Source organism: Tiliqua scincoides, chromosome 2 (assembly GCF_035046505.1).
Source record: "Tiliqua scincoides isolate rTilSci1 chromosome 2, rTilSci1.hap2, whole genome shotgun sequence".
Classification (NCBI taxonomy): Eukaryota; Metazoa; Chordata; class Lepidosauria; order Squamata; family Scincidae; genus Tiliqua; species Tiliqua scincoides.
In genome coordinates, this window is record NC_089822.1 from 11,743,492 (window position 1) to 11,759,901 (window position 16,410).

Consider the following 16,410-nt stretch of genomic DNA (forward strand, 5'->3'; position numbering starts at 1 on the left):
TAAAAAAAAAAAGTTTTCAAGCCCCATTGGAAAGTGTTCAGAGGGGACTGATCATTATTTGCCTAGGAGGGAAGTCCACGTTTGAGGGGCCACCACCAAGAATGCCCTTCCTCTCACTACTGCTTCCTTGCTGCAGTCAAGGAGGGCACTCAAAGAAGGGCCTTCTTTTTGGGGGGATGAGTTGGTCTATATGAGAGAAGGCAGGCTTTCAGGTAACTCTGGCCCCAAGCTGTTAAGTAATTTAAAGGTTAGAGCCAGTATCTTGAATGGAGCCTGCAAACAGACTTGCAGCTAATGTAGCCACTGGAGCAGTGGTCCAACAGTGTTGAATTGCTAAGCTCCTGTGACCACACAGGCTGCCACGTTCTATACCAACTGTAGTTTCTGGGTCGTCTTCAGGGGAAGCCCCATTTAGCACACAAGCTATGTTCTTAATTAATATAAATATCCATGCAGTCTGCAGGTAAGTCATGTGTTCTTAAAACCAGGTAGCATTATGTGGCTTTAAGAACATATCTAAGAAATCTGCGAGTTTCAGGGCCCTGTAATCCTCCAGAGGCTAGAGGAGGTATGCTCCCCTTAAGAACATAAGAACATAAGAACAGCCCCACTGGATCAGGCCATAGGCCCATCTAGTCCAGCTTCCTGTATCTCACAGCATCCCACCAAATGCCCCAAATGCCCCTTGCCCCCAGTGAGTGTTCTGAGGGTCACCCTCTGGAGGCAAGCACATCTCCCCTCTTCTCCAGAGGATTATAGGGCCCTGAAACCTGCAGATTTCATTATTATTGGGTTTCCTTATCCACGGGGGTCCTGGGATGGAACCCCTGCTGGTAATGAGGATGGCCCTGTATACTGTGCAAACTGTTTTCCTCTGGCTATCATCTGCAAGTTTGATTTGTTCATCTATATTGTAAAATATTAAAATGACTCCATATAACCAATACTGAAAAGTTTTTTGACCTTGTTCGAATTTCTGTTCTTAAAGCCACATGCAGACTGCGTGGATATTTATATTAACTAAGAATTTAGCTTTGAGATAGACCCAAAACAGAGAGATTAGAAAGAATTTTGTACAAAAAGGATACACTGTATATGATTGAAAAGATACTGTAAGTGCATGACTACCTGTTGTCACCTCTGGAAACTGTCTAGATGTTCCTCCTTTTTCCTTCCCCTCATGTCACCCCATTCTTCAACTTCTGCAGTAGATGATGTTGGTCACTTGTGATATGACCATTTACGCTGCTTTTCTTGACTGCGGGGTATTTGAATGTTGGATTAGTATACCTATTTTGAGAGTTAATGAGGCTTAGTCTCGTGCTCTTAGTGATATGCTCTCTTAGTCTGAATCATCTGCCATGGACAAAGATGGTTAGGTACTTTTTTTTTGTTTATAGAAAAGTGAAATGAAACTTGTAATTTCAACATTCCCCTAGGGCTGTTGCCTGAGCAGATCTTAAGCCTTATATCTGAAATTCATTGACTGATGGAATAATCTGCGTATTAATACAACAGTCATTTTTAAGAACAAAGCATTAATGTATTTATTTTTTGATGATATACCCATGAGTCACCAGAGGCATTCCCTCAAGTGAAGAATGCCTCTTCTAAGGTGGTATTTGCAGTTTCTATTTTTTAGTGAAAATCAATATTTTTAAAACCTGTCTTGTTGAGGGAGGATATCTTCTTACCAGTCAGAATGGTGATCTATCCAATTAACTGGATAAGCACTTCGATAAACTGGATAAGCACTAAGCACTTCGACCTCATCTCTTGGTTCATTAGGCTATCAATTGTTGAATGCCTCAAACAATTGGATGCCTCAAATTGTTGGAGTTAAGCTGGCCTCAAATCTCCTGATTTTGTTGCATTTGCATTTAAAATGGATAAAATATAAATGCAAACCGAGTTTACTATCCCTGACAAAGGAATTACTGTATGTTCAAATGATGAATTCAAACTGTGCTGCTATTCACGTGTCAATTTCTTCTATATTTTGTGCTAGTCAATCAAGCATATCTCAAATGGCCTCAGATGAATTTCTGAGTACATATTTTGTCAATTAAACATGTGCAAGAATATTGGCTTTGATCGAAAGGTACTCCTCCACTAGCAGAAGCCACCTTTACCTCCCAGAATAACTTTTTTCAATGCTGTGGAAAAGCATTGTAAAAAAGTGACCCTCCGAATCCAGGGTACTTCTGTTCCAAAACTTTTTTTGTGATTCATTAGAATTTATATGCTGCATCTTATATCTTTTTTGACAAGTTTTTCATATTATAATCCAGCTCCCACTGTGTTGTGATGCTGAGCTACAAGGAGTCATTGTATAAGAGCTCCCAGAACAACAATATACGGTACTTACTTTCTTCTGCTCACTTTTCTTTGAATCCAAGCCAATATCTCTGATACAACTCCTACTTTCGCAGCTCGCACTAACCGCAGATACTTGCCTATAAGTCAACCCCACAGATAAGTCAAGGGCAGGTTTTGAGCTAACAATCATGGAATTTTCTATGACCCTTGGATAAGTTGGGGGTTAAACTTAGGGGGGTGGGTGTCTGACTATAGTTTTGTCTGATTTCACCCAAGGCCAGATCCTGAAAAATAACATGCCACTAATTGTTACCTAAGAACTGTAGTCTCTAATTTATTAAAAACATAGTAAAAGATCATAAGATACCTTTTTATTCTTTTTAAAATTCTGGTCTTCACCACCTTTTTGTAAACACTATCAGAGTAAGTGCACTGTAAACTACATACCAGTAAAACAGTGGTTCCCAACCTGGTATTCATGTGCCCCCAGGGACACTCAACAGGACCTTTAGGGGTACTTGAAAAAGAATGGAATAATGGTAGAAAAAGGCAGGCCGTGCTCCAGAATGCCTTGCAAGGAAGGAATGCCTTGCAAGGACCAGCAAGGCAGGAAGGGAGGTAGCTAGTTGGCTGTGAAATCCCCACCAGTAGCTAGTTTTTGGTCATCAATTCATGTATGAACCAGTGTTTGAAAACCAGCACAGTAAAAAAGCTGAAAGAGTATGGAAAGTGATCAATCACCCAGAATTTCTGAGCACACTTCTGGTGCAAAACAGTGCAAAGGCAGAGTCTTCTGTTCTTCAAACAGATGAAAAGAGAAAATATGTGATGAATACACGAAGTCTGGGCTTTTATATGGAGGAGATGAGGGCTTGTATTATTAATTACAACTTTTAGCTAGTAGGAAGGGTACAATTTATGGAAATGGGCTGCCAAGGGATATGCAAGTGTAAAAGGTTGGGAACCACTGCAGGAGAACCATGAATCAAATCCACCTTTAAGGTGTCTAGCGTGTTAAGCTAGAAGCTCCACATACAACATACAACCCATAAAGCATAACTGAGAGTGTGCAATTCAATTTACAGCAGAGAGATGAGGTATTTGCAACCCTTTTTACTCAGAAGTAGACCCACTGCTTTCCATGGGTGTTGTTCTTAAGTAATGGTGCACTGAATTGTAGCCTGGGAAGGAGGATCCCATCCTGGTGTTTCAAAAAACAGACCTGCTTTGCAAGCATTTGCAAAGCAGAACCAGGCTGCAGCAGAAGGAAGGAGAATAAAAGGTTAACTTTGGCTGGAATGTCCCAGGAAAATTACTATAGCAACTAATTAGTATAGCAACTATACTATAGCAACTATAGGTGCCTGCCTGAGCTGAGCAAAACTTTTCAGAGCTGAGAAACCAAACTGTTCAGAGTTGAAAGGCTCTGCCCTCTGATTGACCCAGAGATAAGGAGAAGTGATAATTGCAGCTTGATTACTTGGCAAAAAATCTTCTCAAAACCTACTATACATAAGTATCTAAGGTATTTTCTTGCACTCTAAATAGAGCAGTGAAAAACAGGAACCTTCAGGGCATGGTTGGATGAGAGTTGGTTTGAGTTTGCCCAAGCAGGATAGAGTTGTATGGGAAAGGGGGTCCTCATAACAAGCGTCCTTAATAGTACAGTATATAGATTCTTCCTAAAACCAACTGGTCTGTCCTTCAAAATGAGACCTACCAGGAATTACATTTGTACACCTGCCTTCTGATGATTTCATTTCATGAATCTGTTGAAGTGAACTGTACTCCATGAAAGCTTATACTATAATAAATTTGTGAGTCTTCAAGGTACCGTAAGACTTTTTGTCTTTTTTCAGAAATAAAGTATCTCAAAGTGTAATTATTTATGCCCATTCAGCTTTAACAAATATTTGTCTGCTACTGTAGTTTTCCATCATTGATGTTAAAATATTGATTTTTACACAGAGATATATTTGGTATTCAAAGTGTAGTGAGATAGAGAAGCTTAGTCTGTCATAACCAGCTTATCATCTTCTCAAAATGAGCCTGTGGCACTTCTTAAAAATGAAGACTTTGTTGATGAGAATGTTAAGGTCCCGTTCTAAAAAAATGGAAGAAAGCAGGTAGTTGTTGAAACAATGTTTATTCTTTAAATTGGTTTAGTATTTTCTTTGTGAAAGCTTGGGGGCAGTAGACTTTCATAGGGGCATTTTATATGGCTGATCCTTCTTGATCATATTTTACTAAGCATGTCATTCTTTTACAGTAATGATGGATTTTATACATTGTGTGTATGTGTATTATAAATACTACCTGGACAGTTTCAATGAAGTCTGTAATGTATGTAGTAAAAGTCAACTTAAGCTGATTGGTTTAAATTGGTGGTAGAAAAGTTGTAGAAGTAATACTATTTTAAAAATCTACATGGCACTGAAAATATTGACATGTAGCACTTCTTAAAATCATCTGTTTTGTGTGAAACTTTATTATAACTTTCTTAGACAGCGATAAAGTCAATTTTATTGAGTCAATGTGTTCTCTATCATTTGTTCAGTTATGTATTTGGTCCATGGAGTACTACACAGCATAGCTATATATCTTGAGCACCTAAAACTGGGCACTGGGAAACTTGAAGTATGTTTACTTCTGTGCAGTTAGTGCCCAAGAGTGTGATGCTCCTTTCTAAATTTTGAGTGCAGCTGGTAAGGGAATTTGCTAATCAGAACTGGACAAGTATTTCAAATCTATACAATCAAACTAAAATAATCAGTACTTGAAACTGAGCTTTTACTATAGTCAACTCTTGATACTAAGGGTGGCATCCAGAGTAACATTTCTGTAAATGGAAGGGCAGTCTGTGAACAGAACCCTCCCCCTGAACAGAAGGAACATTCCATTTAACACAAATGGGCCATTTGCACTAGCAGAACATCCCCTCTTTTTTTGAGGGAGTTTCCACTGATGGAAGCATTTTGGTGGATGCTACCCTAAGCTTAGTTCTGTCTTGTGACAGAGAACAGTGGGATCAAAAATATAGTAGTGTTCAGGTATTGTGCATGGTTTTGTGGTTAACTGCTATGTGAGAGACTTTGCATACTATCCAGCTTATGCAATCAGTTATTGGGGAAACTGTGATTAGCAATTAAACTTTAGTAGCATAGATTCTAAAGTGAGCGCTGTAGGTGGGGTAAGTTATTAGTCCAGTGAACTTTAAAACTGAATTATCATTGGGATAACATTGTGTCACGTGATACATGGAGGAAAATTCCTATTGTAATAGAGGAGAAAGAAGTAGGGTTCAAATAATATAACTAGATGTTCTTTATTTTGAAGACATGTTGCTGTGTTCCAGAGCACTGCAGCTTCATAGAAGTTAATTGGTATCCATCTTCCTTTCCCAGAACCTTTGGTGGGCCTTGATGTTTGGACACTGGTCAGTTAAGCAGTTAAATGATTACCTGTTTGGCCTCTACTGAAATTCCAGGAAGCCAGGAGTATAAATAAACTGGCTGTACTTCCAAGTCCATCGAAAAGACCACAACTCTTATAAGCTTAAATTGTCAGAAATCTGAATTCTGTGCCTGGTGCCAACGTTGTGCTTTTGCTAAGTTTGTATGGATTGTAGAGTTCACATTCTCAGACCTCTCAATTCTGAGAGGTCTCTTGGTTGAGGTCTCTTGGTTGTGTGGAGGAGACTAAGTACATTCATATCGCCTTTGCATTTTATCTGGATGCGTGAAGGCTATGGGACAAGGCCTGCAAGTGTGACTCAGTTTGCCCCTTTGTGCATTCACTGTTTACATGGAAGGAATGAGTAAATGCAGGCTATGTTGCTGCAGTGCAGGTTTACCAGTTGCACGTCCAGTTAGTCTGCATATAGTACTGGATTCTCAGAAGACATTGCTGTTTCTTTTTCCCCACCCCATCTCACATGATTGATAGCCTGTGAGAATAAATCCCTTGTCTTAAAATAGCAGTTTGAGAAATAGCTCTTTTATACAATGGGATTACACTGTTGTTAGTGATTTATAATTGCTGGGAGTCATTTTATTTGTAATTAGCTTTTGCCATTAAAATATTGTGAATTGTGTACTTTATTCTGGGTGGATAATAATACCCGCAAGTCACGATCAACATGGGGTTTGTTCCCTCATTTAGACTGTGCAGTGAAGTCTTGTTTTGTATATTTTGCTTCCTCTCTGTGCAGGTTGTGTGGTTCCTCATGAGGGATTGGTTTAAACATGTTCCATGCCCCAGGGGAGATGTGTAGTTTAGATAGCAGAAGGTTGATGTAAACAGAAGCTGCTGCTCTGTTTATATGGAATAAATTGTCAAGCTTTGCATAAGCAGTACCGTATTTAAGGTTTTATTGACTAAAACATTTGTGTCACATCACCTGAAAGACACTTAAAACTTTTTTTATTAGGGGAATCAATCACATAATATTCATAGTCTCAAACTTAAGCAAGACATTTTCCTTGGTTCCCTGTCTTACATCTCAGAATTTGGTAGGCTTTTTTTGGATTGGTGGTAAAGAGAAAGGAAAGCATTGTAATCTGTTTTGCTTTGCCTAATGAATTGTACCCTTGCATAGTTTATCCCAATTTTCAATAATATTAATCCCAAATATTTTTCCCACAAGGTTGTTCAAACCTTAGGAGGCCTATGGAGAGAGATGCACTTGCTCAAGGAGCAGTGTTTCCTGAAAACATGTAGTTTAAGACTACCTGTGGTTGATGACTTCCTTAAATCGTTGTATGTCTGAAGGGGTCATTTCTGGTTGTGCAGGTTGGTCTGTGCTGTCCATTAAGGCTGCAATTTTAGAAACACTTTCTTGGGAGTAAGCCCCATTGAGCACAATGGGACTTACTATGTATGTCTGCTCATAAGTGTTGCACTATCGGTGTAGCAGCCCATTGTGATAGATTCATGGTCTAAATCAGGGGTGTCAAACATAAGGCCTGGGAACCAGATGCAGCCTGAGGAAGCTTTTTATCTGGCCCTCAAACTCTCAGCTGCTGAGCAGTGCTGAGGTGTTACTGCTGAAAGGGCAGCCTGCATGCAAATTGGGCTCTCCCATATTTTCTCTGCTGTCATTTGCAGCTGAGTTCCTAAGTGAGAAAAAGTGCTTATTTTTGGTTATGACCTGTTTAATGACATCTCTTCCAACCTAATGACATAACTTCCTGCCCTTAGCAGGCAATAATGAATACTATTCAGCCCTCTGTATGAAACAAGTTTGGTGCTCCTGGTCTAAATGTTGCCTTGCCATGTACTAAACCAATTGTCTTTGAGCTGCTTGGACACCCCAAGACCTTTTGTGATATACTTGAGCAATAGTTTTAAGGTAACCTTGTAGGCTGGGTTAAAGATATTGGAATTAATGGACTGAAATATTTTAGAGGAAAATACACCACTGCAGTGCAAATGTCAATCATAAAACTGAACCCAAAAAGCTGCTTCATCTCTCCTTGAAAAGGTCATTTTACTGTTTTGATTTTTGTGTGTATGCAGTCTAAAAGTAGTTTTGAAAAATGCTTTGACTGCGTGCCAAAGAAACTCTTTGCCACTAAAGGGACAGTGAACTGATGGGTGAAATAATAGCCAGCTGTTTTCCATTTGCCTTCAAGCACAGGCTCTCTGCATTGCGAACATCTTAAACAAAAATCACAAATATATATGATTTTGGGTCCTGTGACTGTCCCCTGAAACTGTACTCTGACACAAATGCCACTATTGCAAGCTATTGCTAATGCTAACTCTCAGCTATATAAACAATTCATAGCTCATATATATGGAAAACTGATTGGTGCGACTGACATATTTATGCTGTGCGTATATAAAATACGAGTATCTGTGTATTTAAGTACATCATAAAACATGTCACTCACAACAATAACCAGCTTATATACCTATATGTATTACGAGGAATAACTGGATTGACTGATAACATCCTACTATGTTGACTGAAAGTGCATCAGGACCTTATGTGAATTTTGGAAGAGAAATGTTATCCTGGATGAATGGTTTATATACTATATATTGTATATAATGTCTGGGCTTGTTACGGATCAATAGTTATGGAAATAATGTTCTCTCTTGAACTGCTGCTGGAGGTGTAAATTTGTTTTTTTACCCTCCTGTTCACATATAAGAAATCATTTTACCCTCCAGTTCACATATAAGAAATCATGTACAGGTGTGCCCTGGTATCTGTGGGGGTTCTGTTCTGGAACCCCCCTTGGTTAAATGAAACCATGGATAACCAGGGACACCCCCTGCCCTCCAGAGGCAAGGGGAGCTTGTCTCAAAAGATCTTCTGAGGCCTGCAGAGGCTGCACGTGACCACCTGCGGCCGCTGCCAACCTCAGAATGTCTGAAAAGTCCAGAAAATGCTATATCTGGTTTCCTTCCAGAAATTAGAAATAGCCTTTTTGGCCATTTTGAGGTCTGCAAGTGGTGGTCATGTGCAGCATATGCTGGCCTCAGAAGACCCTCTGGAGGTGAAGATAGCCCAGCTCTCCTCGCCTCTGGAGGGGGTGCATGGGGCCCCAGTCCGTGGTTGATTGAAACAGTGGGTGCAGGATCTTAGGTTACGGGGTCCCCTGTTTGTACCCTCACACAATTCCTAGGGATCATGGCTTGAAAAACATAAGAGCATTGACACTGCCATGATTGCCTAGTATTTGATTGGCGATTGTATGTTCATGAACCTTTATGAAAGAAATAATCTTCTGAATTGAATTTTCCATCCCTGTTTCTGGGACTTCCATGTTCAGAACTGACTCCTGGTCTGTTTGCATGTCACCAACAGTAGTTTAGTTGGAAAAATAAACCAAAATTTCAGGCATTCTTGGAGAACAAATGGTAAAAAGACGTTCACCTCTTTACAACTTTTGCTGGCAGGTGAATTTGAATTTGTGACCCTTCCAGTTGCTAAATTTCTACATTTGAGCAACTTGAAGCGGGCTAAGTTGCTGGTTCTAAGCAACTTGGAGTAACTGTGTAAGCAAACTGGTGTGTTTTAACCCTTATTTTTTATCTCTCTTTTAATACATACTTTCATACATGACTGTTTGGAGATATCAGTTGTAAAACTATATGCCTAATAAAGGTTTGTTGTATGTTGTATGTTATGTTGGTAAAAAGACAACACAGACATCTCTGGAATTTAGAATAACTATATACTAGAGCCTAGACATGCACATACACACAGTTCTTTAGTGTGTTTACTGCTGAAGCTAATGCCAAAGTAGACAATTACCACTTCAGAAATGAGGTGTGATCACATCTTTGTGTTGTAAATATTAAAGTTGATTGTAATTTTCTACCCTAGCCTAGAAACTCTCACCCCACACTACCAATTTAGGGTTATTTGGTAGTGTGGGGTGAGAGAGTTTCTAGGCATTGAGGAACATAAAGCATATTGGCAAACATTATTGTAGTAATTGAGAAGCTTCCAATTCCCTGGGGCACAGTGCATTCTTCTAAAGCAGTAGTCTGAGTATTATATGATATTAAACTGAACAACATCCTTTTTGATTTGAAACCTTTGAGGTTTCTTTTTCAATTTTGCTTTCTCTTGGATTGTTCTTGATGATAAAGCATAATTTTGCTTCCTCATCAGCAGTTTTAGGAGAAGAAGCACCACACTGTTTTTGTTAGTTTCTTAAATTAAATCTTAAAGAACTATTAATTAATTACAATTTAGTTATAGAATGTTCAGCTCTCTCTCTCTTGGTACATTTAACTTGTCTGGAAATGTATTGGATGAATACAACTCCTGTAAAGTTGGAATGTTTTTGTGGAGCATGAAATAATTTGGAGCCAATACTCAATAATATTGAGCCTTCATTTTTACAAAACTTTTCAAAAACATCTTTTGTGTTCCATGTAGTGTTTATTATCTCAATCTTGCTAATGTTATAATTTTTAAACAATTTTCTCTTTTAGAGTTTTTAAAAATTAAAACAATCTTAATTACTTTTTCAGGTGTGAAAGCATAATGGCAAGCAACAGTCTGGTTCTTCCAATTGTGCTATGGGGACGCAAAGCACCCACTCACTGTGTGTCAGCCACACTATTAATGGATGACGTATCAATGATTGTAACAGGATGTCACGATGGACAGATATGTCTTTGGGACCTTTCTCCAGATCTAGAAGTAAGTTTAAATTGTATACCTCACGATGCCAGAATCTTGGTTTACAGAAATGCAATCAAAATATTACTGAACAACTCTAGTCTGACTAGGTAGCATGGCTGGTAATCCACAACTGAGGCATTATTGTAGTACCTGTGCTTTTTCCTAAAGCAAAATCAGCTGCTTGAGCTGATGAATAACAATCGAAACATGTTATTGATATTCATAGGTTTGTGTTTGTAGGAGTGTGTGTGTTCGGTTTTTTTAATCATTAAGCCATGGAAAATCAAGGAACCCTGCTGAAAAGTGACTCTAAGAGGTCATCTTTTTCTCCACCCTTGGCCTTTTGGAGGTCAACTTGCTAGATCAATTTAGCATGAATAGCTAGTTCAGAGACCAAACCTAGTGTCTAGGTTGACTCTCCTAAACAATTCTGCAAGTAAAACTATACTCCTGAATTTATATAGTTAGGTGGTAGTGTGTCACTGGAATAGCTGCTTAGATCTCAGGGGTAGTATTTGGTCTTTATTCCCTTTATTTTATTCCACATGTGTTTTTTCATTTAAAATCAAATATGCTGCTTCTGCTTGTAGAACAGCCAATGTACAATCCAGCCAATGTAACCTCATGTTTCAGTTGCTCAATCTTGTTTAGAAACCACACATGTTGGTTTTAAGTAGTAGGGGATCTGTTTGGGAACAAATAGCTGTAAATGTTTTAAGTGGTAGGCAATGGTGGAAGCAACAATAGGAAGCAGTGTGTTTATGCTGGATCCTCCTGTTTCTCTGTGAGGTGAAAGGTGCATAGTCCGACCTCTTTCACCTTTTACAGGGAAAGCACAGCTGTCAAGTACAACAGTAAAAAGAAAAACCTGCCCTACATGTATTTCATGTATTAGATAAAAGGCATCACCTTTCATAAATTATGAACCAGTTTTTGTATAAAAGTAAAATTCTAAAATATGGATTGGTTGTCTCAATAAGTAGCCCTTTGGCCACGAACTGGTGCTTGAAATAGCAAGACGGATGATATTGATTTGGTATTATGAATAGCATGCAACAGAGGAATTGCCTGATGGGTTTAGTGTTTGTTAGGAATAATTAAACCTAGATCAGGGATGTAGCCTCCGTACACTTCCCTGATTTGTTTCTCAAGAGAGAAATTGCTTCAAGATTAAATGACTTGGGAACAACATAGTTCTAATGGCTGCTTCCTACCATGTTTCTTGTTATGATCTCTGAATGTCATAAAGTTCTGCCTTGAAGATGCTATCTGTGTTTCAAATTCATACATGAAAGGTGTAAAGAAAAGGTATTCGTTACGGCCAATTTACCAAATTCCAAAAATTACCCAGACTTGGAAGTGGTGGTGGTACATTTTTCTTTTTGGTGACCCTTCAGAACTCGTTTAAATTGTCCAAGTATTGGAAAACTTCAGTGATAGGGCTATTTTAAAATTGTTTCCCTAAATTATTTCTATTGCAAACCAATGCATGTCTACTCAAGAGTAAGCCCAGTTAACTTTAATGAAACTTACTCCTGAAAGAATATGTACAGGTGCAACCTATTTATCCACAGATTTTTTTATTTGTGGATTTGTCTCAACATGAATTGGGTGGGGGGAATTCAAAGTCGCACACACCTTTGCCTGAGCTGGTACCTCAGGCAGCCCAAAACACTGCAAAAAGGCTCCACCTGGCACAGGCAGGGAAATAGCCCTGGAGCCATGGAAGAGGTTCTTTCCCCTTTTGAAGGAACAGTAAGACTCCTGGAGTCCCTGAGGCAGCAAAGAGGCTGAAGAGGGGGGGGGGCACCCCAAAACCTCTGTAGCCAGAACATGTGCAGCAAGGTGGAGCACTCTCTTTCTCACTCACACACAAGCAGGGGCAGTAGTAACTGAGGGGATTACTTTAAAAAACCCAGGGAGTGTTTGCCCTATTCTCCCCTTCAGACTGAGATGCTGCAGGCTCTCTGTGCTCCAGCCTACATAAACAAAACAGCCCAGCAAGCAAGTCTTCCCAGCAAGCCAAAGCATGAGATTTCGGCTACAATCTTCAGAGGCGGAGCAGCAAGGCAGAGCGCGCGCGCTCTCTCTCTCTCACACACACACACTCACACTAGTAACAGAGGGGATAGCTTTAAAAAACCCAGGGAATGTTTGCCCAATTCCCCCCTTCAGACTGAGATGCTGCAGACTCTCCATGCTCCAGCCTACACAAACAAAACAGCCCAGTAAGTAAGTCTTCCCAGCAAGCTAAAGCAGGAGATTTAGGCTACAATCTTCTCCACACTTTCCTGGGAGTAAGCCCCATTGACTAGAATGGGACTTACTTATGAGTAGGCAGTCATAGGACTAGGCTCTGAGGCTACAATCTTCTCCACACTTTCCTGGGAGTAAGCCCCATTGACTAGAATGGGACTTACTTCTGAGTAGAAATGCATAGGACTTGACTCTTATAAACTCAGCATCCCACCTGTGAAAGGAGTGGAGACAGCTGGCAACAGGGAGGGCTGAGTACAGAGCGGAGGGTGAATGAGAACAGCTGCCTTGGTTTCCTTCCATCCCCAAGTGTAAGGCTGCAGCATATTTGCTTAACTCTATGCAATTTAGCATAACAGGTTCTTTCTTAATCGAGGTGGGTCAGGGAACCCAGGAGCATAAATAAGCTCCACCTGTATAGGCTTGCAACCTAAATAAAGCAATTAAATTGAAATTTGCATATTATCAAAACCTTACTATAGGTGTCTTCAAAATATAGTTAGATAGAAGTACCTATAAGATGACTCACAACCTAATAAGACTACCGCATGTGGTCCTCCATTATGTAACCACACCAAAACACCTATAAAGGTATGCTTTTAATTCACCTCATTTTATTAAAATTGCTTTCTCAATTACTCATAGCATGAGGTGGAAGAAAACAGTTTTACTTTTTGCAGATTTTGGTGTTTTGCAAAGTGAGAAGTGCAGAAACAGTGTTATGTGTTATCACTGTTTTCTGCCATCTCTAAATGGAGTAAAACATGAAATCTTTTTATTTGATTCAGTGCTGTACAGTGGCATAGCTAAGGGGGAGCAGGGGATAGCAGTTGCACCAGGCATCAAGCTTTAGGGGGCAACAAGCTGAGCTTGACACTAATGGCCAAAATTGTAAAAATCTTGGTACGTACGAATAATACCATCGTGTTATATTTTATTAGAAAGATAATTTCATGTAGAATGCAAAGAAACAAACCACATTAGAATTATTCTATCAAAAGTTATGGCCGATAACCAGAAAATGAAATCACAACTCCCTGAAGGAATAAAAAGTGAATTTCTTAACTCAAAACTGACTATGAGACTGATAGTTCTGAGAGCCAATGAGATGTTATGATATAGCATGGAACCACTAAGGTGTTAGTTAAAATTAGTTTTAATGAAATTTGTTGGCAGTTTATTTAGAATGTTACATTGACATAGGCTGCAATCTTATACATGCTTATCTGAGAGTGAACCCCCTTGAATACAATGGGATTGACTTCTAAGGAAACATGTATAGGAGTGCGCTATTCAGTTGTGATGTCAGACCATGGTTGAGGGTTACACAAATGAACCTCACGCCTGCATGTCCTTCCAGATGCCCCCCCCCCTTGTATGCTTCAATTTCCTTTTACAATTTTGTGGGTAAACTTAAGCCTGGAATCCACAGCTTCTCATAGGTTTGTGCTGCATTTGAACTGGGAAATGGAAGCGCTACCCTTAGGCTGCAATCTTATACACCAGGGGTTAGCCACCTATGGCCGGTGCACTGCATCTGGGATGTCACCCAATGTCATCTGGCCTTTGTGGAGCTTGGCTTTAGAGGCTAGCCTCCCACACAGATTGCTGCACATCAGCAATGGAACCAGTAAGGTGTTAATATGAGTCAATTCTCATTTCCATTTATCGTAATACAGCTAGTCCGGCTAACTGGTAAAGAGGCACTTTTTCAAGTGATGCTCCTCTTATATTTAGCAGGGAGAGAATAACAGTCCCTCCTCACCCCAGCTCAGTGTCTCTAACCAATAAGGGGCACACTTTTTATTTAATTAATTAAATTTGATTTTGTTGCTATACCATTGGCTGGGGGGAGGTGGCAGATCAAGTGGATGCTGAACTGCTTGGGGGGAGGAGGCAGGTTTCCCCCCAATTTGCAGTTTTTATAAAGCCTGGGCGTGATGTTGCTTCCGGTTATGACGTCACTTCTGGGGCATCATTTTGAGTTCTACAACACCACTGGTGCTGTATCGGTCTTGTTACCAAGTTTTCATGATTAGTTGAACCTTCTTATCTGCAGATTTTTTTTATCCATGAATCTGACTCAACACGTGTCCCCTGATACACGCTGAACCAGACATGGCCTGACCTGTACCCTCTAGATGCAATCAAAGCAGAGCTTTGGTCATGTCTGGAAGGTGTTCTGAAGGCTTGGGAGGCCGCCTGTGGCCTCCCCAGCCCTCTGAAGGCCTCCTAAGGCCTTAAAATGTCACTGCTAGTTTTGCCAAAAAAGAAAAGAAAACCGGAAGTGATGTTCTAAGGGCTTCCGGAAGCCCTTAAGTTATTATGAGGGCTGGGGAGGCTTCAGGCAGCCATCAGAACACCCTCTGGACATGGCTGGAGCTCTACTCCAGTCATGTACAGAGGGTTTTATGCGCCAAGACGCATGAATTGATTATCCACAGTTTCGGCATCCACGGTGTTTCTGGGACCATAATCCACTGTGGATGCCAAGACATGATTGTATTTCTACGTAAGTAAATCCACACATCAGTCACATTGTTAATTGTAGTAAGTGAAAGATTTTTAAAATGTAATTTATTAAGGGCGTGTGTGCAAGTTGAAGGTTTACTTTAGTCCCAATAAAAATACCTTGTCATAGTTGCAACTGCTGTAGCTACAGTCCATTATATGGCTCCCGATTATGTTTCCCTGTGTTTGTTGTTTACCGCTTTAAGGCGAGAACTTCAAGGTTAAGTTCCTACCTGTTTGCATTCACAAATTAGTTTTAATGAAATTTGTTGGCAGTTTATTTAGAATGTTACATTGACATAGGCTGCAATCTTATACATGCTTATCTGAGAGTGAACCCCCTTGAATACAATGGGATTGACTTCTAAGGAAACATGTATAGGAGTGCGCTATTCAGTTGTGATGTCAGACCATGGTTGAGGGTTACACAAATGAACCTCACGCCTGCATGTCCTTCCAGATGCCCCCCCCTTGTATGCTTCAATTTCCTTTTACAATTTTGTGGGTAAACTTAAGCCTGGAATCCACAGCTTCTCATAGTTTTGTGCTGCATTTGAACTGGGAAATGGAAGCGCTACCCTTAGGCTGCAATCTTATACACCAGGGGTTAGCCACCTATGGCCGGTGCACTGCATCTGGGATGTCACCCAATGTCATCTGGCCTTTGTGGAGCTTGGCTTTAGAGGCTAGCCTCCCACACAGATTGCTGCACATCAGGCAGGGAATTAGTGGAGCTGCCTGCCCAGACTCACAGTGTGCTGTCTGTGTGCTGCTGCTGTTCCTTGTCTGGCATGTGGGGGACTTGTCTCCCAAGCCAAGCTCTGCTCAGCCACTTCTAGGAGCTTGGCAACGTCAAGTCCCTTTCCCAAAAAGATTGGTGATCCCTGCTATGCACACTTTCCTGGTAGTAAGCCCCCATTAAATGCAGTCAAACTTACTTTTGAGTAGACCAGAGTGCCCAAACCCCAGACTAGGGGCCTTTTGTGGCTCTTGGGGACCCCCAATCTGGCCTGCAGGGAGCCCCTAGTCTCCAATGAGCCTCTGGCTGGCTGAAGACTTGCTGGAGTCAACACTGGCCTGACACAACAGTTCTCAGCGCGACAGCTGACTGTTCGACCTCTCTTGTGAGCTGTGGGCTAATGGCTCCCTCTGCTGCTTGCTGTGTCTGTGAAGCA

General features: G+C 40.5%; 1 protein-coding gene across 4 annotated transcripts in view; it reads left to right on the forward strand.

Moving 5' to 3' along the window:
* WDR7 (WD repeat domain 7) overlaps nt 1-16,410 on the forward strand; it is a 240,268-nt gene that overhangs the window by 12,871 nt on the left and 210,987 nt on the right. For all 4 annotated transcript variants that reach the window (XM_066615954.1, XM_066615955.1, XM_066615956.1 and 1 more), the window contains exon 2: nt 10,315-10,486. In XM_066615954.1, the coding sequence (XP_066472051.1) occupies nt 10,328-10,486 (159 nt within the window). In that variant the 5' untranslated portion in view covers nt 10,315-10,327. The remainder of the gene's footprint in view (nt 1-10,314; nt 10,487-16,410) is intronic.